General features: G+C 39.2%; 1 protein-coding gene across 1 annotated transcript in view; it reads left to right on the forward strand.

The window, feature by feature from the left end:
* Positions 1-9665, forward strand: part of FRZB (frizzled-related protein) — a 25619-nt gene extending 15954 nt beyond the window's left edge. The window contains exons 3-6 of the mRNA XM_019554535.1: positions 831-896; positions 3299-3503; positions 3789-3852; positions 8036-9665. Of these exons, the coding sequence (XP_019410080.1) occupies positions 831-896; positions 3299-3503; positions 3789-3852; positions 8036-8146 (446 nt within the window). The 3' untranslated portion in view covers positions 8147-9665. The remainder of the gene's footprint in view (positions 1-830; positions 897-3298; positions 3504-3788; positions 3853-8035) is intronic.
* Positions 9666-26309: the final 16644 nt, after the last annotated feature.

The raw sequence follows: 26309 nt of genomic DNA on the forward strand, positions 1-26309 counted from the left end.
CGGAAGGGACCTGAGCAGATCATCAAGTCTGACCCCCTGCCACGGGCGGGAGAATGCTGGGATCAATGCTGTTAACATGCCTTAAAGTTTCTCTCATAAATGAAGAGGGTAGTTTATAGCTGGAATCTGTTTAAAGATCCTATTATTATATTTTTCTTTTTTTAATCTGAAACATTTTTGATGCACTGGCCCTTGCTTTCCCCATATCGATTTGTTCTGCTTCTGCTGCTATTTGTCACTGCTCATTTCTTCATTAATAATGTACAATCCCCTTTATTAGAAGTAAAATCATGAAAATGTACTGTCCTAATAATTTATTTTCTCTGAACAATCTGTTGGGGGAATCTTGGGAATTGCATAACTGTAGGTGCAAAATGGGACACACAATTCAGCCCATGTGGCAGAAGGGGCATGCCAGGCTCCTAACCTGCAGCTCCAGTGGTGCAACATGACACAAGAGAGGAACACAATTTAATGTTGACTGATAGAAAACATAATACTTAGGCATTTCCAAATGAAATGTTTTGAATATTGTGCTTTTAAAAAAATCATGTATTTCACCTTTTCCTTTAGAACTGAAAAGAAAGCAAATGTGGAAATACCTGAATTGCCAGTAGGACCAAAAAAATGTTTTTTTGCATAATTCTGCTGTTTTTCTAATTGTCCTAAAACTGCTAATCTAACTATCAGTTTTTCTGTGTTTTTATGCATGGAAAATCTAAAGTAATTATTATGTGTTTTTATTTTTTTTTAATTATTTGGCAGAGTTGGAAAGTTTATCACTGAGCCTATGCCTTGTTCTTTCTCAACAAATTTGTTCTGTTTTGCAGAGCGCTGCAAATGCAAACCTATAAAAGCTACCCAGAAGACCTATCTTCGGAACAATTATAATTATGGTAAGGACAGCTGCATGGCCAGATATCAAATATTTAAAGAGGAAATAAAAGCTTTTCAGGAAACAAGAAACATATTAAATGGGACAGGAAAACGTTTGACAGAAATAGGCTATCCCTGATCACTAGTCAGACTTACTGTATTGAGTTAAGTTATTAGTACTGATTACAAAAGTAAGATGCGAAGATAGTGTTTTTTTCTAAAATCAAAACTTGTTGCCCTTACAAGAGGATGATGAATGGATGGCGTAATCTTTTAATAATAATATTTTAATTTTAGGAATTCAGTAAAGTTTAGTTTTTCAGATTAAAATGTTCTGTGAATGATTTTGATGTAATATTTCAGTGTTAACATACAAGCACAAGATGCTTGTTGCACAGTGCTACTGTTTTTCACTCTTGATGCCAGCTACATGGAGTGCCACTTTGTTGGATCCACAGGAGAAGTAAGAATTTATGCACTTAAATATAGTTCTAGTCTGAAAAGTTGCTTATCAGAAATGACATATTGGCTTTCTATGTTTGAAACCCTCTTTGATTTTCAGTTCAAATTGTCTTTTCTTACAAAAAGGACATTTTTACTAACCACTATCCCTGCAAACTCACTTTGGGATCTGACATTCAAGATGGATTCCTTGTTTCTCATGCATCATTGCCAGTAATGAGCATCTTGCTGGCCAAGTTATGTTGTCAGTAACATCTGCACAACCTGATGGTATCTATATTATGTTCTCAGTTGTCCAGATTGCCCTGTTCTTCAAATGTCTCCTGGGTCCAGTCTGTAGCTTTTATTCATACAAGTCTCCCTTAAACAGACTGACCTAATGAATACTATTTGCATAAGTAAAATATTTATGAGTAGAAATTGCACAATTGGGCCCTTGAGATATTAATGTGTGAGGACCTTGCTTGTCTGAGTTGCTACTGTTGTTCAATGAACTTAAGAAGATGATTTTGCATGACCAGGATCTTGGTTTGAAAGTAGCTTTTATTGAGCTTTCATTGAGTTTATAACTGCATGTGAGTATAATACCAAATTGGTATCAGACGAAGTGGTGTGAGATATGTTATCAGTAAAAGAAATTCTGTTAAAAGACATCAGTGTAGTATTGCTTTTAGTGAAATGGAACATAACTGCAGTTTTCTGCAGCAGCCAGTTGTTTTATTTGTTGATATGTTTGGTCAGTTTTGTGGTGTGAGTATTCTCCAATGGATAATGCACCTGCATGTGGTAGAGATTTACTGAGCCAGCAACTGCTGATTATGTGGGGGTGTTCTGGAAAGAACAAGGATCATTTTTATATTGTGTTACACTATTTTCTTCTTTTCTTTCTTTTGAATTTAAAGAACTTTGGAAATGCAGTTAAAGGAGGGCTGAAACAAAATGAGTTTTGTGTTCAAGTCTTAGGCGGTTTTAATAAAGTGTATGAGGTTGGGTAAAATTTGGGTGGTGAATGCAATATAATGTGGAACACTTGAGTATATGAAAAGTGGGGTTTTCTTGGTCAATGGATTTTCTCTCTCTTTCATTATTTCTTCCATTTTACCTTTTTGCACAGGTTGTAAGAAATTAAGAATCTGAGGAATTTGGGATCTAAAATGGAGAGGGATTCTGTGACTTGTGCTGTGCAAGATATAGTACTCCCTTGAGTATGACCTCTGGATTTACTCTGTATTTGCATGTGGTGTTAGTTCATTGGTCTCCATGACAGATCTGAAAAAAACTTTTCCCCTTGAAAGGCAACTTTCCCTACTATGCAACTGATGGGAGAATGAAGGGATCAGAGAAGAAACAATTAGGTCATTAGGTCAAGATCAGGAGCATTTGGAGTTCATAGGAAAAAAGGAGATTGGTGATGGGTCACTGGAGGGAGAAGAGAAAAGGGAAGGTCCTTTCACCCAATAGGGATAATGATACAATAAAGTTTTCAAGCATACTCTCAATTTTGTGAAAAGCTGAGGATGACAAATTAAGGGCAAGCTTATAGGGCAATCCATGCTGAAACGGAACAAGAAGGAAGCAGCTATAGTATAAGATGGCTGTAAAGGAGGCAATTATATAATTTATAAAACTTGGAATTGAAGATGCAGAGTTGAATACAAGATGGATGCTAAAAATAAACTCTGCAGAGCACAAGATAAATGTCCCACTGCCAAATCATTCCCTGCAAGCATATGTACATTACTCATAGCTATCCTGGACCACCTGAAAGTGTAATGTACTCATAGTAGAGAAAGAAGTGATAAAGAAAAGAAGTGGGGCTGGGAGACTGGGCAAAATCTTGCTAGAGTTCACATAAGCTTTTGATAAAGGAACGCACAAAAGAATAGTCCAGAAGGTCAGGAATGGGGGTGACCTGCATTATTTGCTTTTGTTAACTACACTCTTTGTTATATTTTCCCAGTCATTCGAGCTAAAGTGAAGGAGGTGAAGACTAAATGTCATGATGTCACTGCAGTTGTAGAAGTAAAGGAGATTCTAAAATCATCCTTGGTAAACATTCCTAGAGACACAGTTAACCTTTACACAAACTCTGGTTGTCTGTGCCCACCACTCAACACTAATGAAGAATATATCATAATGGGCTATGAAGATGAGGAACGCTCCAGGTAACTTTTTTCTCAGTGATTTAAAAGAAGTATTTTCTCTAGTCTATTCCCCAGCCCATGAAGCCTCATTTTGAATCTACCATTATTCTCTCTAAGGAAAACTGGGCAGAATTCTTTTCAGGATTAATTATCAATGCCTGTTAATGGAATTAACTTATCACTGTTCGATATGAAAAGGATCTCTACCTGTCCCCTTAAGTAAATGCTTTTAGTTTTGTCTATGTTAACATGTACAGCATACACATGCCTTGATAATAAAATAACTGGTGTATTTGCAATGTGTAGGTTGCTCTTGGTAGAAGGCTCCATAGCAGAAAAATGGAAGGATCGTCTTGGTAAAAAAGTAAAGGTAAGACAACATTTCATGATCCTATAATTAGGGACTTACCTAAGTTGCAGCAAGACAATGTGTTTTTCACACCCCACTAGCAGTGCACAGATCTGATTTCATGGCCATTTTGCAGAGACCACACCACTTGCCACTGATTGGCAGAGAGACCCTGGCAGCCCTGCCCCTTGGCACTGATTGGTGGAGGAAGCCATCACTCAGTCTGTCATTATTGTTTTCTTTGCCCCGCCCCTTGCCACTGATTGGCAGAGGGCACCTTCACCTACTGCTGCTTTTGTTTAGGTTGATTTCATGGGAAATTGCAGCCAATGCTGCTTTTCCCAGTGGACAAGGCTGTTTTTCACGGTTTTTGTGAAAGCCATGAAACCGCAATTTAGGTAGGTCCCTACCTATGATCATAACATTCAAAATAATATCTGACCCTTAATTTTAAGAGAGGAAAGAGAAAATAAAACTACAAGATCCAATCCTTTGCTCATTAATTTGAGTAAATGTTTATTTAGCTAGATTCTGATTGTAGGGATAAAGATAGATTAATATAATTTAAATAAATGGAGCTACTCCAGATTTACACCAATATAGCAGTGATTGAAACCTGGACCATTGATTTCAATAAGTAGGAGCAGCCAAATTCTGCATCTGCAGCTCTTATCCTATTCTTTGGGAATCTTGTACATTAAGCTAAAGGAAAAAGGTAGTTTTACAAATTTATTTTCATCTCATTTATGTGAGATATTTGAATGTTCTTATGAGAATCTAAGGTTAAACTTTTAGTTGTTGAATCTGCTAGTGGCAACTGACTTAAAATTTGACTTTATGTTCACAATATATTCTGTGCTGACCAGTGTTCTTACCTACACTGGTAGCTTCAGTTACCTTATTACTTGCTAGACTTAGGATAATATAGTAATTTGTATATCTGAAATGTTATTTTTTAAAAATACGGTATTATTCTTTAAATTACGTAGGATTGGTTTCTTGCTGCACTGTGAATGGAAAATACAAGAAGGGGATTTCATAGTTTACAGAAAAAAAGATAAATATATAGGAATTGGAGCAAACAAAAGCATGATACAGTCTCCATCTCAATATCTTTTAATTCTTGTACACCCACAAAATCATTGTCTCCCATTGACACAAAATCATGTGTCAGATCTTATGTCTGACACATAGCAAAGTACAAATGACCTTAGCAGTTTTACATGAGACATCATTTGACATGAAATATTTTTGTTCTAACCAATCGCATCAACATGTGGATTTGACTTAAATAAGATTGCCTACATCTTTCTGCTTCTTTCCCCATAATTTTCTTTAAAAGTTTTAATGGTAATTATTGGGAAAATAATATTCTCTACACACATGGAAATTCTTTTGGATCTATGTGTCATTCATACTTCTTTTATGATATTGTGTAGGCTAACAGGATTGGGCAGTTTATTTAAATCATTGTTTTATCTGGTTTCATTCACAACTCCAGAACACAGAACAAACAACAGTGTGTTGCTGTTCTTCAGTACCACGTTAACTTCAAGTTTTTGGTACTAGTATTATTATTATTTTCTTGGCATGTGAAATTCTCCATCACACCATTTTTTTTTCAAAGTGGAAATATACCATCATTTCAGGCATATCTTTCAACACCAGGAAACATTTTTTTCTCTACCTCTAGAATCTCACCTCTTTCCCACCTCAAAAGAAAATGGTGCCACAAAACTAATATTGCTGTGAATGACATAATGCAAATCACAAACCTAACAAAAAAGAAACAATGTTTCAAGCAATTATAGAATCCACTCTTTAGTTTCCTCAGGCCAAAGTAAAACATCAACAGGGTGGAAATGCTATGCTGAGAATCTTATGCTATTCCTGCTCATTCTTCACAGTAATCTTCCCAAAAGCATCTCCAACTGCATTAGCTAGATTTATTCTGCTTTTGCCCTTGGTTGCTGCTGCTTGGAAGTATATCTCCCATTGCTCCATCCGCACAGTAGTTTGTGTATCATTAGCCAGACATGTGATTGCTTGTATTTGGGACCAGAGTGAAAAACATTGCATTTGAATCCTGTCTACTTCTTCTGAGGGTTTTTTTTCCCTTTCTGAATCAAGCCATTTTGAATCATTTGGGAGCTTTACAAACTTATATGCTCCAGTGGAAAAGTATAATAGTATCACACCTCATCCTGGATGTGAGGAGAGCCTGACCCTGTAATGTGCAGAGCTGCTTTCAACACCCATTGATCTCATTTGGAACTGGGCTGACTCCAGTGCCTCCAGTGAACAGACCAGTAGTGACTTGTTGAAGCACGATGAAACCATTAGTGTGACTTCAATTACCTGTTAATGCTTGTTCTGCTGCAAAAGGTTATGATACAGTCCTGCTAGCTTCATTACCATTTGATTATACCACAAATACAGGCTCTTTTGGCCAGCTCTGTGTTTTTAAATACTTGATCCTTTTTCCATCCTGTTTTCCCAAAAATGTTCACAGGTGGCTTTACCTACATTCTATTTAAAAAAACTGTAAGGTACTTTCCTGCTTGATTCATCATCTCCCACTTTTGGCCAGTTTTTTCACATTATGTTAATATGGTCTCCTGGGCAGCCAACAGTTGTTTGATTAAATCTGGTTTTTTGGGTTTTTTTTAAAGTAGCATTAATAGCAAACCCCTTAAGCTAAAAAAATTTCTTATTTATGCTTCTAACAAGGCCTAAGGTCTCTGGTTCTACAAGTAAGGCATGTCCCTAATTTTATGCATCAACAGGGTGCATTCACATAACTCTGATGTTAGTGAGTCTACTTGAATGAATTCAGAACATCTGCAGGCTTGGGGTCAAGGCTACTAAAATCTTATTTGCTTTTTGTTGTGCAGTGTATCTCTCTTCTTTGCATTTTTTTCAGTTTGTACAAGAAACTTTCACTTGCTGGTTCTTATGTCCTAGAACATCACTACAATTCTAAGTTGTAGCAGCTAGAAGGGAGTCTTAGGGTGAAGCTAATTTTTTTTCTTTCAAAATTCTCTATATTATAAATAATCTACCTGAAGCTCTCCTAAAGTCTTTGTTCTGTAAATTTTACACGTTTCTAACTGTGTAAAAACACATTGTGTATTTTTTAAGGCATGATCTCATGAGATGCTGAGGGCCCTCCACTGCTGGTGAGGGGCATCAACATCTCATAGGATTGGGCCCTGAGACTCTGAGCCTGTCAACTGATTCATGTGAGTAGACCAGTGCATCCACACAGAGCCCCATTAGGGGTTGTTTGTGGAAATCAGCTTGCAAAATTATGGCCTCAGAAGGGTACATCTTTATGAGATGCTGACTGTGCAGTAGCCTAATAATACTGCGCAGTAGCACGTCACATCACAGACAGTGCTAATATGCTACTGCCCAGTATCATTAGGCTGCTGTGCAGTAGCATCACTTAAAAGACATTCACTGGCCCAACTGTGCAGTAAGCCCGGTTAATGTGTATTTATTTAGTATTTGCTTATACAAGTACTAAATACATGTGCAGTAACCACTGTGCCATACCATCTTGTGTAGATGTGCCCAGTAAGTAGCTAGCTTTTGAATCCTTAAAATGGCACATCCCTACTGAAAAATCCAGGTGAAGTAACAAGATTTAAGAAATAAAGTGTCACTTAGAACATGCAAACAAAGTCCTGATACACCTTGTAAATTATGGATTGGATAGGTAATCCTTCTGGTATATATCTCTAAGAGCTGTCCTGTTAAATCGTGTATTTACTTTTCCTCTATAAAGTCTTAAGCATTTTCTATGATAGCCACATATTATCCAACTGAACCTGAAAGCTGGCAAATTGCTTACAAGGGTTGTAATAAGGCTAGAGTTCATGCCCACCCACCCCTGAGCTCCCGGTCTTTAGAGTTGGATTGGTGAGGGAGTGGCAGACTTCAGCACAGATCTGAAATTGAGCTCAGACTCATGCCTCTGGATCCATCATGAGATTCTTTAATTATTCTGACATCATTCCTTGGGAGGCCAAGATCTTTTAGAAATGTTGTTTTCTGGCATTTGATTATAATTTATGAACTAGTTTTATATAAATATGTTTCAGGAAAGTTTGAAGCACAATGCAATTGTACTTTCATTAAATATTTTTTCCTTCTGTTCTTTGTTTTATTTTTATTTTTTTAATTTTGTTTAAATGTTCAGCGCTGGGATCAGAAACTCCGTCATTCTGGAAAAAACAAAAATGAGCCTGGTCAAAGTGATTCTGCTCAAAAGTCTGGCAAGAATAATAATCCACGACAAACACGCAATTAAATGTGAAATGCTGGATGTAAAAAATCAATGGACAATATATTAAGACTTGCATTGTTGGAGCAAAGGAGAAATTGCACTATTGCACGTTATATTCTATTGTTTACTAACTACAAAATCATGTTGTAGTTTGATATTAGTTTTATTTTCCCTTCTGTTTTCTGCTTTTTTGGTGTGTGCACCAACCCTGAAAATATATATATTTTATTTTGCTAATAACTGTGGAAGACTGCCTTAAGGAGATAAAAAAAAAAAAAAAGCAGGACTGATGTTATCAGAAGCACCGCTTACTGTTTTATCATCTGAACCTTGCTTAGAAATTTATGGCACATGTAGGAATTGGATCTAACATAGGCCAGAATCTAAAAACATGACTTTAACTCAACTTCCCTGCCTCTGTCCCTTCTCATCACACACTTGATCATGGTTGTAGAAACCGTTTTGGTTTTTGTTTTGTCAAGTGTATAAAATTTAGTTTGAAATATAGTTGCCATATATACATACAAGTTAAAAATCATTCAGCATTTCTGGAGAAACAAATAGCAAAAAAAGAAAAATGTAGGGTTAGCCAAAAACACAGTAAAGAAATGCCGACAGGTTGAAAACCATAATTTAAATATATGACTTTTTGAAGTTAACGTGAATTTTTGGGTCACTGTTAGAATTCACTTCATGAAAATACTAGTCAGCATTAAGGAAAGGGATCATTTTAAGATAACTGTTCTAACCTGTGCAGAGCTGTTAAATTTGCTTCCTCTCTAATAAACCACTTCTGTGAGTCTAAGTCTCAGTTCCAGCATTCACCATGACAAAAACCTACTGTGTGCTTATACACATGGACTTGTTTTTTAAATGCTTTTATCCTTGTGGGAAATGCTGTATAGTTCTGTTAACTCAGAACATAATTTACGGTATACTTACTCTCTTTTAAACTCAGTTCCTTTTTATTTTCTGCTGAGTTGTAAGAGTAGACTGTCTTACCAGGCCTGCTTCTCAGTACAGGTCTGCACTTTATCATTTCGATTTTGTGCTGTTATTCTGTTTCTGTGCCTACATAAACATCAGTGTTCAATGTTCAGTAAAGTACGTCTAATAAAAGAATTATGGTTGTCAACAGAGACCTTATCCTGACTTTTGCCCCAAATGCACATTTTTTATAAACCATGATGTATTATTGTCTGCAGTATGTGCCAGCAAAAAAGGCTTCATTACCCTCCTCTAACAGAATTCTTCAGAGCCAGTGCCAACAGTTTGAATACCCTGCCTCGCTCTCTCTTTTTAATTTTTTTTTAACTAGAATGATATAAGTAGAATACCAAGCTTCTGAGGTATGGTACACAGAAAATAAAACACATATATTGCAAACTATTACTGCGTTTTCAGTTGTAAATACTGTATATCCTTTCCTTTGGTATCTATATGTATCAAGGTTGCTTTTCATATGTAGGAAACAACACTGCAGTTTTTAGGTGGTTGAAAACAATCTATTGAAATACAATGTGAATAAAGTGATAAAAACATGGAAAGTGTTCCAAAATGTTCATTATAATGTCACGGAACAAAATTATTAACCAAGAGTTCCAGAGCTAAGCATCTGTTGTGCTGGATACTGTAAAACTACATAGAAAGACAGATTTCCTGTCTTGAAATTTCAACTTAATGTAAAAGTCTTGATGTAAATCGGGGGAGTGGATGCTTCAGGATCTGTGGATGCCTTCACAGAATCATGTGAGAAGCACGCTCTGGTGAGTGATATCTTTATTGGACCAACTGTACTGCTGGTATAGACATAGGCAAGCTTCCTGGTATCACAGTACCCATCATCAAGCCTCAAGTACTGTGATCTGGAAAGCTTGTCTATGTTTATACCACCCGTACAGTTGATAAAAGATCAATCATCCACAAGAATTCTTGCTTCTCAAATTTCTTCTGGACTATCACAGCAACAACATCACTTCATCATAAAGTCATGTAATTTGAAAGGACTCGAAAGTTTATCTAATCAAATCCTCTGCCCAGATGCAGCATGTTGCTCTTAAACCATTTCAAATAGATGCCTATTTACTGCATTTCTGAATATCTCACTGAAGAATATTCTACAGTTTCCACTGTCATAGTCTTACTATTCTTGCAGTTAGGAAATATTCAGAAGAGGGCAAAGTTCTTCCTGTGCCTTGTGGCCCATTATGCTTAAAGAACACCAATATTTATAGGCAACAGCACAAAAAGGTTATATAGCTAGCATCACATCCAGCTGCCTTTAACTTTCTAGCCCAGAAGCCCAGGTCACCATTTACAACTATCTTGATTAGGGGCATCCTTTTTCACAAGTAGTGAGCAAAGCTTAAACTCATACTTCTGGAGCATCAGTGAAGCTTCTTACCCAATCTGGCACCATCTCCTATGGTCAAGAGTTTAGTCATGGGATATCAAGACTTTTGTGTTGAACTAGCTGGTTTGAAGCTAGCTGATTTAATGTTAACTGAATATTACAAGTAGCATTGGCCAAGAAATAGTTGGAAGGGCTTCAATCCCTTGAAAAGCTCCTGTCTCTATTCCAGTCTTGGTTCTGGTAGTTCAGAAGTACATAGAGGACAGAAATCCCCCCCATTCAGATTTTAAGTAACTTTGAATAGAGTACAGAGAAAAGGGGTATAGAGAAGTAAAGGGAATAGTTGTAGCTTTACCACACAAACTTGCTCTTGTATATTTTCAGGCCCTGGATCCCTGATAGCTGAAAATTTGGTTTTGTTTCACCTGTTGGGTTGCATCATGGAAAGCAGTTGGGAAAGGGGTGGATTTTCATGTTATCTCTATTAACCTCAGCTGTTCCTCAGAAGTTAATAAAGAGGATAAGAAGGAGCTATTCTCCCTGTCTTCCAGGATAGTACAGGGATTGAGAATTATAGTTGTTCCTGTTTCTTCTAAGGTATGCTTTAAGGGGAAGGACCCACCCATCTAAGAAGACAGGTCCTACAGAGAGGTAAGAGCTTGTAAGTGGCTTGTGGCTAGATAACAAGGTTTCAATAAAGATAACTAGAGAAGGGTACAGTAAATATTTGGTTGCTGAGCACCTTGATCTCTGTTCATGTTCAGCCAAGACTATGGTTATTACTTCATAAGCAAGTTATGTGCAAGTTTTTCAATACTTCTGAACATATTGGTGGTTAGTTATAAAATTATCCACTGAGACCTCAAAACAATGTTGCTCCTGTACCAATTGAGGCTATCTACCATATCTGAAAGAGAGCAGGGTCCATAGGGTAACTTGTTGCTTTGGATGTTGGTGGTATCCTGAGCAGGATCTTGCCAGATAAGGACAGTAGCAGTTTATTTGCAGCTTTTTGGCTGAAAAGTATCTTAATACATGCTATTTAAATCTATGTATGAGTTCTCTTAGGAGAAGGCCGCATTTTTATACTCACCTAGAGGAAACAGGCTGTGATTGTTAGCATGCTGTCTGCAGGGAGGAGTTCTTCTGAAGTTAAAGAGCAGAAATTCAGGCATGCTGAGGCTCTTGTAGCTTCTGAACTTCCACAGTCCTAGTAAGAGCTCTGATTCCTTCCCTTCCATTGGAAGAGAATACCCGTGTGCTAAAGGGAGTTGATTCTTAATTTTCTCTTCCTTCTCACCTATCAAACTCCACAGTAATACAAAAGGTATGTACTATCTTGTTTTAGCATTGCTTTCTTCTCTGAAGTAGAACCACTTTAGGGCCAGCCAGGCTTGGTTTCACTGAAGTTTGAAGCAGGGTTTGTCTGTGATGATTACAGATGTTAAACTGTTAAATTTTATTTTTTCTGTTCACCTTGCACAATTCAATGAGAAAGAAAACAGATCATATTACAAAAGGACAAACAAGTACAGATGGACTGAATAAGCTGACAAAAATGCATGTGACAGCCAACTTGGCCCATGTATTAACTGTGGATACCATGTGTATTTTACTGTGCCACATGCACACACACACTTATGATTCAATGCTGTGGGATGCATAGACTGATGGATAGAAATCATGACTTTACCACATCTGTATTTTATTATTTTAGGGAGCAAATATGCACCTAAAATCCCTGTAGCTAATTAGTAAGACATTGCTTATCATAAGGCAGCATTTCCTATTGTAACAGGAACAGCAAATGAGACAGTATGAGGAGCAAACCTGTTAGAATCACTTTTCACAAGCCTAACTTGGTTTCTGGTTTTTACTGATTTTTAATTGTGTATAGAAAACTTGTATGTCTTAGCACTGCATCTATTAGCAATAACATGAAAATAGTGACTAGGTTTAATTTTTGTCTGGATGTTGCTACAGATTTAGTCCTGCTTCCAATAAAATCAATAGATGTCAGGTCCATTTAAAGACCAAGGGTCTCAGATTTCCTATTTTGCTTATAATATCCCCATATTGTAAAATCTAGATGCACAATGCTAGGAGGGTGCTGTCAATATAAGGGTAAAATCAATATTTAAAAATGCAGAGTGAGATTTCAAAGAACAAGAAAATATTTTATACTGGTATGCTTTAACCTGACCGAGGCTATATTTTTATAAGATTTGAGTGAACCAAGCCTAAGGAAATATCACCAGAAGCTCAGACTGATGAGCAGGTAAAACCTTTCCATTCTGACTTACAGCCTGGATATATATTGTGCATCCTCTGAGGAAATGGAGTGCCTAAGCTCTACTAATGGGGAAGATGTGATTTGTTATAATAATAACAATGGGGTACATGGTACTGTACTGACCTAGAAGATATTGACCCCAAAGAGTTTCTAGTTGAACTTATGGAGGAAAAGGTTGAAAGAGAGAACACAAAACACTGGGAAAGTAATACAGCTGTGAAGGTTTAAGACCTGGTATAGATTTCTCAGACATTCCAGTTTTCCTTTACTGAGCTGAAATAATTTCAAAAACATTCACAACACTAGTACAAGGTATTCTCCATACATAGAGTAATACCGATAGTCTAAATGATTAGGCAGGAAGTCAGGACTTTTGAGTTCTGTTCCTAGCTCTCTTGCAAATTTTCTATATGACAGACAGCTTAAGGAACACCATTATAAACTTGTAATTTGTTACAATTCCTTCCAGTTGGGCAATGTTGCATGGTAACATTTGGTAAATGCTGATTCTGACAACCCTTGTATTGTTAAATGTCCCCTCTCCTTTTATAATTTACAAATCTGTACAAAAAAACCAAAAAACTGAGCTCAAGGATAAAAGAGAGAGCAAAAATATGCAAACACATGAAATGTAGTTGTCTTTACTGATAATAACCTACTGGTCTGTACACTTAAGACCAGATTCCTGATTATTCATTCACCCACATAATAAGACCAGGAAATAGGCAAAAAAGAAAGTCAAATTTCTGTTTCATTCATAATGCCTCTGGCTTAATTGCGCTGAAACTGATAAATAGTAAAAACCTCCTTGGCTTCATATTGAATAAAATCAGGCCCTGATTCTCAATCTGCTCTTGATTTGTCTGTCTTTCTATGAACAAATCCTTTGTTCCCATCAGGATTCCTGAGAGAAATGTATTTGTCCACCCCAGCTGACCTGTAACCTTGCTGGATTTCAATCCCATTCCTCTGAGCATTACATTAACTAGTACATAATTCTTCCCACGCTTCCTAACTGCTGGAGAGTTTCAGGCTATATTCCAACTTCGGAGCCATCTGATATGATGTTTTCCAGATATGTAGTAAGTCTCAATTTCCAGCTTGCAGTGTAGAAATTAGTGGAGATATGAAATATGTGAGCTTTTTATAAAAAGGTTGCTTTCTTAAAGAGAAGCTTCCATATTGCTGTGAAACACAATAGATGAGGAGTCGGACAGTTGGGAAGTCCTAAATTCTAAACCTGACTCTTCCAGTAATTTCCTGTGTAGTCTTGAGCAAGTCACTTCAGCTCTCTGCCTCCATTTTTGCATCAGTAAAATGGGGATAATATGTATTGGATAATGTTTAGACAGCTTGCTTTAGTTAAAGCTTGAGCAGCTATTTGAACTTGCACAGTGCCAAGTATGTGCTAAATAGTTTTAATTTGCATAAAGTTCATTCATTCTGAAAAAAGTCTTAGTTACATTAAGGAATGGCTATGTAATGCCAAGTATTTTCCAAATTGACTGACGCCATTGGCTTATGGCACCTTTTAACATTCTTCAGAATCCTAAGAATTGAAAATATCACATAGTCATAGACCAAGGGTTGACAACATGTGGGCTGGAGCGGGCCACAGGGCTTTGCCTGTGCCCATGCCTATACTGGGGCTGAGCACGGAGAATGAGGGCATGCGAAGCTGTGCCTGTAACACCGCTTCTCTCTGGTTGCTCTTCCCTTTCCTACCTCCCCAGAGGTTGTGGTGCAAACACTGCCTCCAGCCACTGTGGAGCTGTTCTGGGGCTGAATAGCTGAATTAAGACTACTCGTGCCAATTTCATGTGCTCCTTTCTGCATTATGAAACAATATTTAATCATTTGATTATTGTTGTTGTTGTTTTATTATTTGCTTCACCCTCCTAATTCATTGCCCTCCTCACAAATTGAATCCAGACTGGGCAGTAAATCTGGACTGGGCAGCAAATGAAGCTGTTGTCAACTAGCTGCTGTCTTATTTTTGGAGAAATTGAAAAGTATGTTGATAGTGAATCCGGAAGGGAGCAACAGAAGATGTGGCCTCTCAGTAGCATCTCATTCTTGAGATCTCAGTTCTGTATTCATTCTTGCATAGAGTTCCTATGTGACTCTGAGTAAGGCACTTAATGTGAATGTTTTCAATTTGGCCATAATTGTTATGTTCATTTTCTGGGGACCCGTGAGTCACCTGGGGTCAAACTGGCAGAAGTGCTGAGCTCTTGCAAGTTGAAAATGATCAGGGCTGTCCTTTGAACACACATTTCCAAGTATTAGAACATGCTAAATTCTCTGAAAAGTCAAGTTGTTGGTATCTCAAGTCAGGTCCTCAAAATTAGTAGGTACTCTTGACAATTTCAGTTTTGATCCTTGTTACTCAGTTGGAAAATAAGAGCATTACCAGCTGGTTGTGTTGTATGAAATTAATGTTTGTGAGGCACATGGATGCTTCAAGAACACTTTAGATACGTCCCTGAGAATAACTGTAATCAGGGCAGGATGTGGATTACGAGCATTAAAGAGGCCTACAGATGGAGGTTGAACATGGGTAATATTAAGAACTGTTGAATAACTGTCTGTTCCCTGAATGAGGCAGGGGCCCTATGGGACAAAACAGCATGTTGCCATTTAACTAAAACCAATACCATAATGTATATGCACAGGGGAATCAAACCAGGGTTGCATGGATTACCTCAATTCCAGCACTTCCAAACTTTTTTAAGCGCTTCATTGTGCAAATTTATAGAGTCCTTTAATAGAGTTCTTATGTATAATTCCCCAGATTAAAAAAGTACAAGGAGGGATCCCCTCCTCCCCCCACCCTGAAATTCCACTGTCTGGAATTGTGTTGACACCCATATGGTTCATCAGCAGGTGGCTATGCAGATGTATGCCACATCGGCTAAGAGAATAAATGCCAGCAAAAACAAGTTGTTTATTCTCACTTTGGACCAACTTTTGAGTGGGATCCAATGTGGTCTTTGGCAGTAAAGTTCAGCGATGAGACTGACAGCAGAAGAGTGGTGGGACCCAAATTTCTTGGGTTCTATTCCAGGGTCTGGAGTAACATGTGCTCTAATAACGTGCACACACTTCCCATATGTCCTCCAAGCCTTAGCCTCTCCAGGCTCTTGCTGTCCCAGTCATGTTTCTCTCTTTTCCCTACCACCGGTTCTAGTTACAGTTTCAAACCGCAATCTAAAACTCCCTGTCTAGCAAGTCTCAACATCCTGTCCTTGACTTCATTATCTTAATCATTTTCTTTTCACAGCAAATCCATGTTCTTTCCTCTGTCAGAAATTTAATCTTCCTCTTCCCCAGACTCGTAGGCCCTGTCTTCTTGTCTGGCCAGTTCTAATCTCCCAACTATGGGATCCTAACCTGACAATCTCAATCTAGTCTCATTTTCTGTTTGCAACCTCCTTGCCCAGCCAGTCCATTCACCTCCTCTATAGCTCTTGTCTGATCTGTCCTTCCCACCCTCATTACTATTCCTTGCTGTGCGTCACTTCTAATCTTCTCCCCATCATCTCCCGGGTTCTCCTGCCCTTCCAGCTCCCTGTCCAAGTGTCTCTCTCTCCCACCTCTGCTGTTTGTGTACCAGTTTACCCCACTTTCCTCCACAGCCTTCCCCCGTGCCTGCCCCAGGGCCATGTGAACCAGGCTTGCATTCTTCCACATGCTGTCGAAGCATCAGAGCTGGTTTCCTTGCTCGTAGTCTTTGTGACCAGTTTTAGTAGCTTATAGCAACTGCCTTTGTTCCATCTCTGGAGAATATTCAGTGTTCTGAATCTTCTAAGAATTTAGCAGTCAAGTTGTAACGAATCTCAATGGACCATGTGCAAATGGAGATTTTGTTTGTTTGGGTTTTTTGCTTTTCTTTTCCCCCTAAGATATTACTTGGCCAGATATGGGCATTACCTCGCAGGTATAGTATCCCTGACACTGTCAAATTTCAAGTGCCAGCCACAGGGAGGTGCTAAACCTTCTCAGTGAAAAAAATGTTCTCGATGTTAAAAATGACAATACATTTTCCCCTTAATCTTGCACTTAGAAATGGCTGAGCTATACTTGGTGAAATTTTCCAAAGATTTCAACCTTTGACAAGTACTCAGCATAATATTTAGTCTAAGTAGTTAGACCTTGGCAATCATGAACAATTTAAAAGTAGGGCATGGAAATAAGGGATGTGTAACTTTTTAAGCATAGAAGTGATACCAGCTCCTCACAACGTGCAGACAGGAGTGACAATTTTTGCTTGATCTGGCCCCTGAAAGCCCTCAACAGCTGTCACCAAACAGAAGTGCACAGTTGCAAAGTGCTTTAAAAGGGCCTGATCCATCCCATAAAAATCAGAACCCTCATTGCATGAGGGTTCAGATGAAGATGCTTCAAAACATAGCATTTTCAGTAACTTATGTTTGCCTGCCTCCCACCCTTGGAGCTGTTTTCAGAATGGAAGGGGAGAAAAAAAGTGGGGGCTGTTCAGTTTGGGGATTTTTCAGCTGTCACTGGGGGGTGGGATAGGTGGGTTGGAGCTCCCCATGAGGTGGGGGGGACTCAAATCCACCCACCCCAACCTCCAGTGCTGGCTGGGGACCCCTAGAACCTCCCTCCACTCCCCTTCACTGCTCCCATTCTCAAAACAGCACTTGTGCTGGGAGAGAGGAGGGGCCATTGCTACGGGAAACTGGCTGCAGGCTTGCAGCCAACAGCTGGATTCCCCAACCCTCTCCCCCAGACCGAACAGTTAACTTCTGTTTGGTTTGGGGCATGGATGACTGGTGCCTCCTGAGTCTGGGGGGGCACCAGATCACTGACTGGAGGGGTCCCCCAGCTGCTGATTGCCAACCCAGGGGGGAGGAGGTCCTCCAGCAGTCAATCACCAAGCTAGTGGCGAAACTGGAAGTACACTTTCACCGGCACTTCTAGTTTCGCAGCTGGCACTTCCAGGGGGTGTGCTTGTACCCGTGTGTACCCGTATGCACCCCTTATGTATCACCAATGGTCTGGGGAATTGTTGTAACTCGGGAAGCTTCCTGCAAAGTGTTATGGGTTATAGCAGGGAGCTGCTCTTTTGTCTGTGCCCATAATAACACACTACTCATCTAAACTATGCTGCTTACAGAAAACCATGCAACTCAGACTGATTCAGGCTTTTTAATGTCTGTACCGAGCCCAAGTCATGATGCCCAAGTCAATTTACCTTTGAATGAAAGAAATTGCACAAAAATACTTGTAATTACATATTTGTATCTAACATACCACTTTCCAAGGAAAGATCAACAGATGTAACACACAGATATCTCTGAGTTTATCAGTTGAATTTCAATTCATTAAATAAAAGCTAACATATTTATATAGTTTCTTCTATACATGTATGAGGTAAAAGTAGGACCAACTTTCCAGTTGATTGTTGAAGTTACGTAGAGCAAGATATTCTGCTTCAGAGAAGTGGCTCATAGTAATACTTGTGGGTGCAGTGAGAATTGCTCAATATTGACTGGCTTTCAGTACGTTGTTATGCATTCCAGGTGTTTATGGGACTTGGTTGGAAACCAGTGCTATACCTTACTGTAAACTTTACCTCAAGATCAATCGGGCTTTTAGTCCTCCTCCACTTAAATGCATGCAGCAAACTGTAAACAAATCCTGATGTCTACATTCTTGCTGTCATTATAGAGAAAAGTCCCTAGGTTGACTCAAAAGCCTTTAATCCTTGACTTTTCATGTTGAATCTACTGTAAACCTCTTGTCTATTGTTAGGGCTGTGTTATTTCCAGTGGGACATTTTGACCCCTGCTAACTAAAATTTCTTCTTGTATTGTTTGGCTTTTGATGCCACTTCTTACTAGTTTGCATCTTGTGTCTTATAATTACCAGCGGTTTAGAATTTAGATGCCCCTGAAACTTGATTTGCGTTTATAATTGTTGCTGTGTGACCCCTGCTGCTTCAGCTCTTGAGGATTATGTAAAATGAACCAAATAGTGATAGTGAGGTTTCACAGGGATTGCCAATAAATCCACCCCTGCTGACTATGTTGTGCTGTAAAGGTGTGTAGAAACCCTCCCTCACCACCACCTTTCCCCACATGACCACTTATCTCATCTAATGGAGGAAAGTGGGGGAGAGAGACAAAGCATGAACCATTTCTTTACAGAAGCTAAGGTGTCCTCTTCATTGTTTCCCAAATTTTTTGGAGCGGGAAGGGGATTTCCATGATGACTACTGACTCGGGTGCAACTCGTTTATAGTCGGTGCTTCCCCTAAAGGATGTAGAACCAATTCTCTCCTTGCTAACTGGTCCAGGCCTTGTTCCCAGTAGGGCAGAAAAATGGTGTTTCTTCTAGGTGTTAGCTTTTGTTTGTTTAGCTTTGAAGGGCCAAGTTTCACTATGCTCCTGAATCTAAGTGTAGGATTTCTAGAGAAATTTATAGGAACCCTGTGCATAAGAACTGTAAGATCCTATCTTCCCTTGAGTGGTAGAAAAATAAATTAAAAGAGCACATCAATAACAGTAAAAATATGACTTTCCCAAGAACCTTTGCCTCATGTTACCTAGTTGTTTCAGTCTTTCAGAAGTTTTGAAATGTTGTAAAGATATAACAGACATGAGTTATGATGCAAACTGGTTCTGTTGGGGCATTTTCATATTGTTTTCTGAGTTTCATATATTTCAGTTCAATATATTGTTACAGGCTACAAGGGAATATCCTAATGTTGGGAAGGTGGGAGTTAACCTTTTCCCTTCTAACTAATTTCTGCTAGCTATAGTCAGAGATTTCTCAGGATGAGAGGGCTGGATCAGTTGTGGATCAATTAATTCCTCTTCCACACTATAAGAACAGTTCATGGTTTCCAACATGTAAAAACTTGTTCTGAACCTTTCGGAAGATGTTCATGCATTCAGGTAGATTTCCTTACCAAATTACAATTTATCTGAAAAGACAAAGAAAAATACCTTGGACTTCATCAGCATATTCACATAAAGCTGGCTAATTTTAACAGTTGGCTCTTCAATGGACTCCTCTACTCAAGCAAAGGTTTTGTCTCTTCCTCTGCTTCTCAGTGGCCACATCTACACAAGTGGCAGATTGCGCAGTTGTTACCGCACAGTCATTTAGTACTTCTTTAACCAAGTACTAATGACTACACAGTAACCGGTATTACTGCGCAGTAGTATCCCCACATGGTTTTTTCAGACTGTACTGAACAGTAGCTCGTTACTGCAGCACAGCAGCGTCGCATCACAGCTAGCACCTGCCAATGCTACTGTGCAGTAGCTCATTGCTACTGTGCGGTACTGTCTCATGTAGATGCTCCCACTAGCTACTTTCTGCCTGGCCATATGTTCCTCCTGCACCTTACATTTTTTTTTCCCCACCGCTTCTGTTCCTTCTGCCCTCCAGTCCCCCAAGACCTTAATCTTTTTTTGTTTGCCCTCTTGCTTTCTTGGTGCTGTGTCCTGCTGAGTACAACATAGAAGATGTTGGCAAGGAGTAGTGTTGAGAGTTGTCTAGAAAAGGAAGGGAAGTAAACCATATCAAGACTTCATTTCAGCTGTTAACAGCCCTGTGAATAACACTGGCTAGCGATAAGTCTCCAAACTGAGCAGGGACAATATGTAGGGGGTGCACATAGGTACGCATGCACCCCCTGAGCGTGGTAGTGTACCCACTAAAAAAGGCACCACCGACATGGTCAGTGGCACCTGTGGGCGGTCCCTGCTTACCATCCCACAGCCAACACCATCAGCAGTGTCTGCGGGCAGTCCGCAATTTCATAGATTTCATAGACATTAGGGCTGGAAGGGACCTCGGGAGATCGTCGAGTCCAGCCCCCTGCCCAAAGGGCAGGAAGTCAGCTGGGGTCATAGGATCCCAGCAAGATAAGCATCCAATTTACTCCTGAAGGTGTTCAATGTAGGTGCTTGAACCACCTCCGCTGGCAGACTGTTCCAGACCTTGGGGGCTCGGACAGTAAAGAAATTCTTCCTTATGTCCAGCCTGAAACGGTCTTGCAGGAGTTTGTGACCGTTCGACCTCGTCATCCCATGGGGCGCTCTGGTGAACAGATGTTCCCCCAGATCCTGGTGGTCAGATCCTGATTGCCGCTGGCTGATGCTGCTGGCGGTGTCTGTGGGTGGTTGCCAGCTCCTGGTCAGCACTCACCCCCCAGCCACCAACAGCACTAGTGGTGTCTGCAGGAGCTCCCCTGCTTACTGCCACTGCACTCCTGCTGCCACCATATTTCCCCTCCCTACCCCCCAACCACTGGGGACATGTGTCATTTATGAAACTGAGATTACTCCTGTCATAGGTTTACTAAATTTGTGGGCTTATGACTGTACAGGAGAAAAGATCTGGTCTTGATAATGTTCTCCCAAAGTAAAGAATTGAGAGTTGTCATTGTGCGGTAGGCTGTTGACGTTGTTTGATACTGAGAGTCAAAAAGGAAACTTCCTTAGGGTGGAGGAGAAAGGTACCTAGCTGTGCTAGTCTGTAATCAGGCAGAAAGTAAGGTAGGATGGCACATAAATACCACCTGATTCGGCAAGACGTGACTTTTTATGTGTGTCCACCAGGGCTGGTCTTGGGGTTGGATCTCGCACTGTCTGCTCTGTGGAGTTCCCTACAGGTCTGGAATTTGGTAGAAGGAGACGTGGCAGTCAAATTGAGGAGGAGGAGAAGAAGTGGCAGCCATGTTAATTGCCCTGGTTCCAGGAGCCGCAGCAGTTAACACTGCCACCACTAAATTTTCTGACCTGTTTGGAGCCCCATGGGGTGTATCTTTGTCACCTCAGTGTAGAATCGCTTAATTTTATCACAAGTAACTAGGTACCTCTAAGGCAGCGTTTCCCAAACTCTTCCAGCCCAAGGCATGCTTACATTAATAAAAATTGACTGCAGCACACCTGTTGAGGCATTCCCCACCCTCCTACCTATTGTAGTTCATTGCCGTGGCAAAATTCCACAGCGCCTGTTCATTTCTGAGGGCACACTTTTGTGCTGTAGCACACTGGTTGGGAAACTGCTCTAAGGCGCTTGTCTCCAAATGCCATATTCTTAACAGCTAAATGTAGAAGTGTGGCATGTAACCTCAAATAACTAGAACATTATTTCCTGATAATTGTTATTGCTAATAAGGATGTTTTTTAAAGGGTTTTAGATATTTATTTATGGACAATTAACATTTTTGCATATAATTTAATATGATTTAGTATGTTGTTCAATGAGTCAAAGATATTGACTACAGCTTGATCCAGCAAAATGCTTCAGAGGGACTATTTGTAACGTTATGTTAAATGTGCCCAAATGTAGAATTAGTCTATATTTCAATATATAATCAAGACACTGCTCATTAATTCCTGTCTAATTAGTCTTAATGTACATCTAATTATATTTTTAAAGTAGGCATATGTACATCTATAAAATGACTAATGTACTTTTTAATAGCATTTTTATTAATGTATATTGCATTTTGAAAACACTGTTCTAAAACCTTTGACAACAGGAAAAAAGCCTTGGAAAGCTGCTGATCCTGCAGAAAAAGAAAGCACTGTGTATTTAACCCTTTCAGAAAACAAGTCTGATTTACATTTAAAGTCAGTATTTGATGACTCCCATATGCTTTGCAATTTAAACAACTTAACCTGATCGTATCTCAGAAGCGTTTGTTTGGGCTGCGATTGATCCTGAAACTGGTTCCTATCAAGAGTTTTGTTATTTGATATACTGCAACTCTGTATTGAAGATTGTTATATTAAGCTTCCATCTACAGACGCAAGTGATGTACGTTCATTTCATGCCACCATAAATTACATGGTTTGTGTTAATTTTCCCATAAAGTCCACACTCTTGATGATTGAGTTTAACCGTTCACAAATAAATTTTATAAGGAGACATTTAGAGGTCCATCTCCTGTAATAAGTTAAAGAAACATATTCTTAACCACTTAACAAAAGGACTGTGGTTTGCCTTAATAAACATCTAAAGCAAAAAGCTTTGAGACCTCAGCATTACATTCCTCTATATATGCATAATTTCCATAGTCTTTGAAATGAAGCACAGAGTCTTTTAGAGGGTGAGGAGGAGAATGCAATGCAATTATAGACACCTCTACTCCAGTTAAAACTGGGAAAAATAAACTATGCAAGTTTAAAACATGCTGCCAGCATGAAAGATTTGTGAATGATGTGGTCTAATAAAAACAAGATTATATAGTAAATCTAATTAACCAAAGCTATAAACCTCCTTACCAATAGGTTCCTTTTTTTATGTTAGGGTGGTTTCAAAGTTATTTGTTCATTATCCTAACACTTAAACTACTTTCTGCTTTGCATTTTTTTATGATGGTTGATAACTGAGAATTTAATGTACAAATCTAAGTTAAGGTTTTGAAATGTCAAGGATTAGAAAATATAAAAATAGCACAGGGACTTCCTAGACATGTATATTGTAATAATTAATTTAATTGCTATAGCACTTGGTTTTCTATGTTCAAAACCAAACATTTCAAATAAATCTATTACATTTTTAATTGAGTAACAGTAACCCAACCTGCATTAATAAAATTTAAAATTCTGTAAGTGTAACATTTAATTTTTACAATGAAACATGTGACTTAGCTTATTATTTTAAAGCGTCTTTAGATCACTGGTTCAAATTCAGTTCACAATGGTAGTGGTGATATATGCTTGATTTCCTATATGGGAAATAAGAGCCTACATATGAAATCAGTTCTGCTTTTACTGAATGGGTGTCTACACAAATACAGCACCACTATTGCAGGTAGCACTTTTGCTAGAAATCGTAGCAGAGGGGCCAAGGGTATTTTCATATATCAGTGAAACTTGAAGAATGGATGTAAATCACATTTCATTCAAAGATTAGACAGCTCCATTACTTAACCTGCAGTGATGCCTTTGTTCCCCTGGGTTGTCTCAAATTCCCACCCTTCTTCTTGCTTTCTCATTTGTTGAACACTTCTACAACCTTTGAGGAAGCAAGAACTTACCCCTGCCTCCCCCAACAATCAAACACAAAATATATTGTAAAACTGTTATCAGCCAGACAGTGGCATGGATAGAAATGATAAGCCTTTAAAAGGGAAAACTGAATTGTGAATATATTTAACTGCACCAACTAGGTAGGGAGAATGTAATGCCACAAAAGAGAGCTCCAGGGGTGGGAGTGTTGTCCAAAAAGTCAATTACTTCCTTCTGTGAACTTCCTAACCCACTGGGACCCAGGCGGCAGGGCTTATCTTCCACAGTACTGCTGCTGTCATACTGCAGGGACTTCACAGTCCTGGATATAAGTGCTGAAGCTGAAGTGATACGAGTACTTGAGTGTTGCACTTAAGATGAAGCCTAAACTTTTTGAAACAAGCCAATCACACTGGGGGCATATTATATGAATATGACAAATACGAAATTCTGCCACTTACATCTGCAGAGGTCCACAGGGAGCAGAACAATAATCAGGCTCAGCTTTCTACCTGCAGCTACTTACTACAAGGGAAAAAAAATTGTTGCCATTCTGCCTTTTAATAACAAGGTATGTATTATTCTGCGGCATGTTGTTTACAAGAAAATATGGTTTATTATCTTTGAATGGTTGTTGTGTATTTTTTTTTAAAATTACCTTCTTGTGCATTTGAGCATTTCACCTTTGCCATTACTTCTGTTTCTAAATACCTAAGAAGTTTAGGCTATTCTGCATATTCAGCCATGTTATTAAAATAGGTGTGCTCATTTTAATCCACAATTTAAAAAAACAAAAAAAGGTGGAGAGTAATAGGTAAAATTTATTTATAAGCTAAATGTCAAAGGTTATTCTTTAATTTTTAAACCAATTCCCTGATGACCAGATGTCCCTGTGTGCCAGGCTGCATGATAGCAATTCCTAACTTGTCCTCCTGCCCATCTTGTAGCAGACTCATAGGCTCAAGAAATCTTTGGGTGTTTCAAGGTTGGAGCACTCTAAATGTGGAGGTGTTTGCAGAACTTAAATTGCCCCCAAAATAGTGAACCCAATCCAAAATAGTTTACTTCAGGAGGTTAAAGGATTTTGGATACACAATGGGTGAATGTGATCTAGGAAGGGTTAACCTGACGTAGTGAATGCTTGCACTTGTTCCTAGCACAACTTAGGGGCTTGGAAAGCCCAGCCACTTGTCCAGGGTGCACAGGGCTGTGCTGTTCCTATCCCCCCAACTCTGACTAGGTTATTTTAGTGCTTCCCCGCCAAAGGACAACTCTCTCTCCCAATCCTGCCAGCCCCTCACCCCTGAGTTACTTCCTTGCCTGAATCACTCCCAGTTTAGGTTTAGGCAGTTTTAAAGTAACAGTAGGAGTCAATATGGCAGTGACTATGCTAATAACTATACCAGTGATACCCAAAGGGTATGCTGTGGCTCACTAGTGTGCCAGGAGAGTGGTGGAGCGCACCATGAAAAATGGGCTGAATTGGGCTTCAGCCACACCAGTGCCACATGGCAGGATGGCCCACCCTTCCTGGCTCTATGTGATGAGATGCATCTGGCCGGTGGACTGGTGAATGAAGGGAGTTTTTACATGTGGTCCTGACATGGCACTGGGGGCTCTTAATTAGCAAGCCATGCTAATTAAAAGTGACTGCACATCATGTGCATCAGCAGTGCATCCCCATGCTGAGCAAATGGTGGCGGTGCACTTCGAGTTGACCCACATTCAAAGTGCACTATCACCATTTTCTCAGCACGTGCAAGGCTGCCAAAATGTTTCAACTTATATGCTCCAGAACACCCTCCAATGTGCTGGATTTCCAGCCCATTGGAACAGGCTCCCCGCATGTGTGTAAATGCCCGAAGTGTCCCACCAATTTCAATCTGGGAAAAAAAATGTTTCCCAAGTATCAGAAGTTCAGGAAACGTTGAACTATGTTTTAGCCCTAACCCCCAAAGCAGTTTTAGTCTAAGAGCATGCATCTAGCTATTCCCAATACTATAGCTATGTTGGCAAATCTTCTGTAGTTCAGCTTATACAGGCAAAAAAAAACCCATTTTTTTTCCTGATGATTTTGTTTACTTAGTTCAAAGGATTGATATAACTTAAATGGCCTAGCTATTTCTAAAGAGCTTGGAGACCTGAAATTGCATATGTTGACAGACTATGGCACTGCCTGCCCTATTTATAGGGGAATGTCTTATATCTGAGATCCAATTTTCTGATAACTGACTTCATAACAGTGCCTATTTGATCTTCGGTGGTTACAGTTTCTCTGTTTAACAAAGATTGCTGGAGCCCTTGGGGTTACCATCTTACTTGGGCTGTACTTATCCTGTTACAATTTACTCTTTGGAATACATTCAAATGATATTTGGGATATATTCTCTTTCTGTCATCACCCACGTTATGGCAAGTAGAAGTTGTATCTGTACATGGGGGGGGGAAATTGTGCGTTTAAAATGCATGCATTTCAAACACTTGCATTTTTCATGGCTCTAAAGATGCAGTCATTCTTGTAATTCCCATTTAAATAAGGAA

Source organism: Crocodylus porosus, unplaced genomic scaffold, assembly GCF_001723895.1.
Source record: "Crocodylus porosus isolate Cpor-Errol unplaced genomic scaffold, CroPor_comp1, whole genome shotgun sequence".
NCBI lineage: Eukaryota > Metazoa > Chordata > Crocodylia > Crocodylidae > Crocodylus > Crocodylus porosus.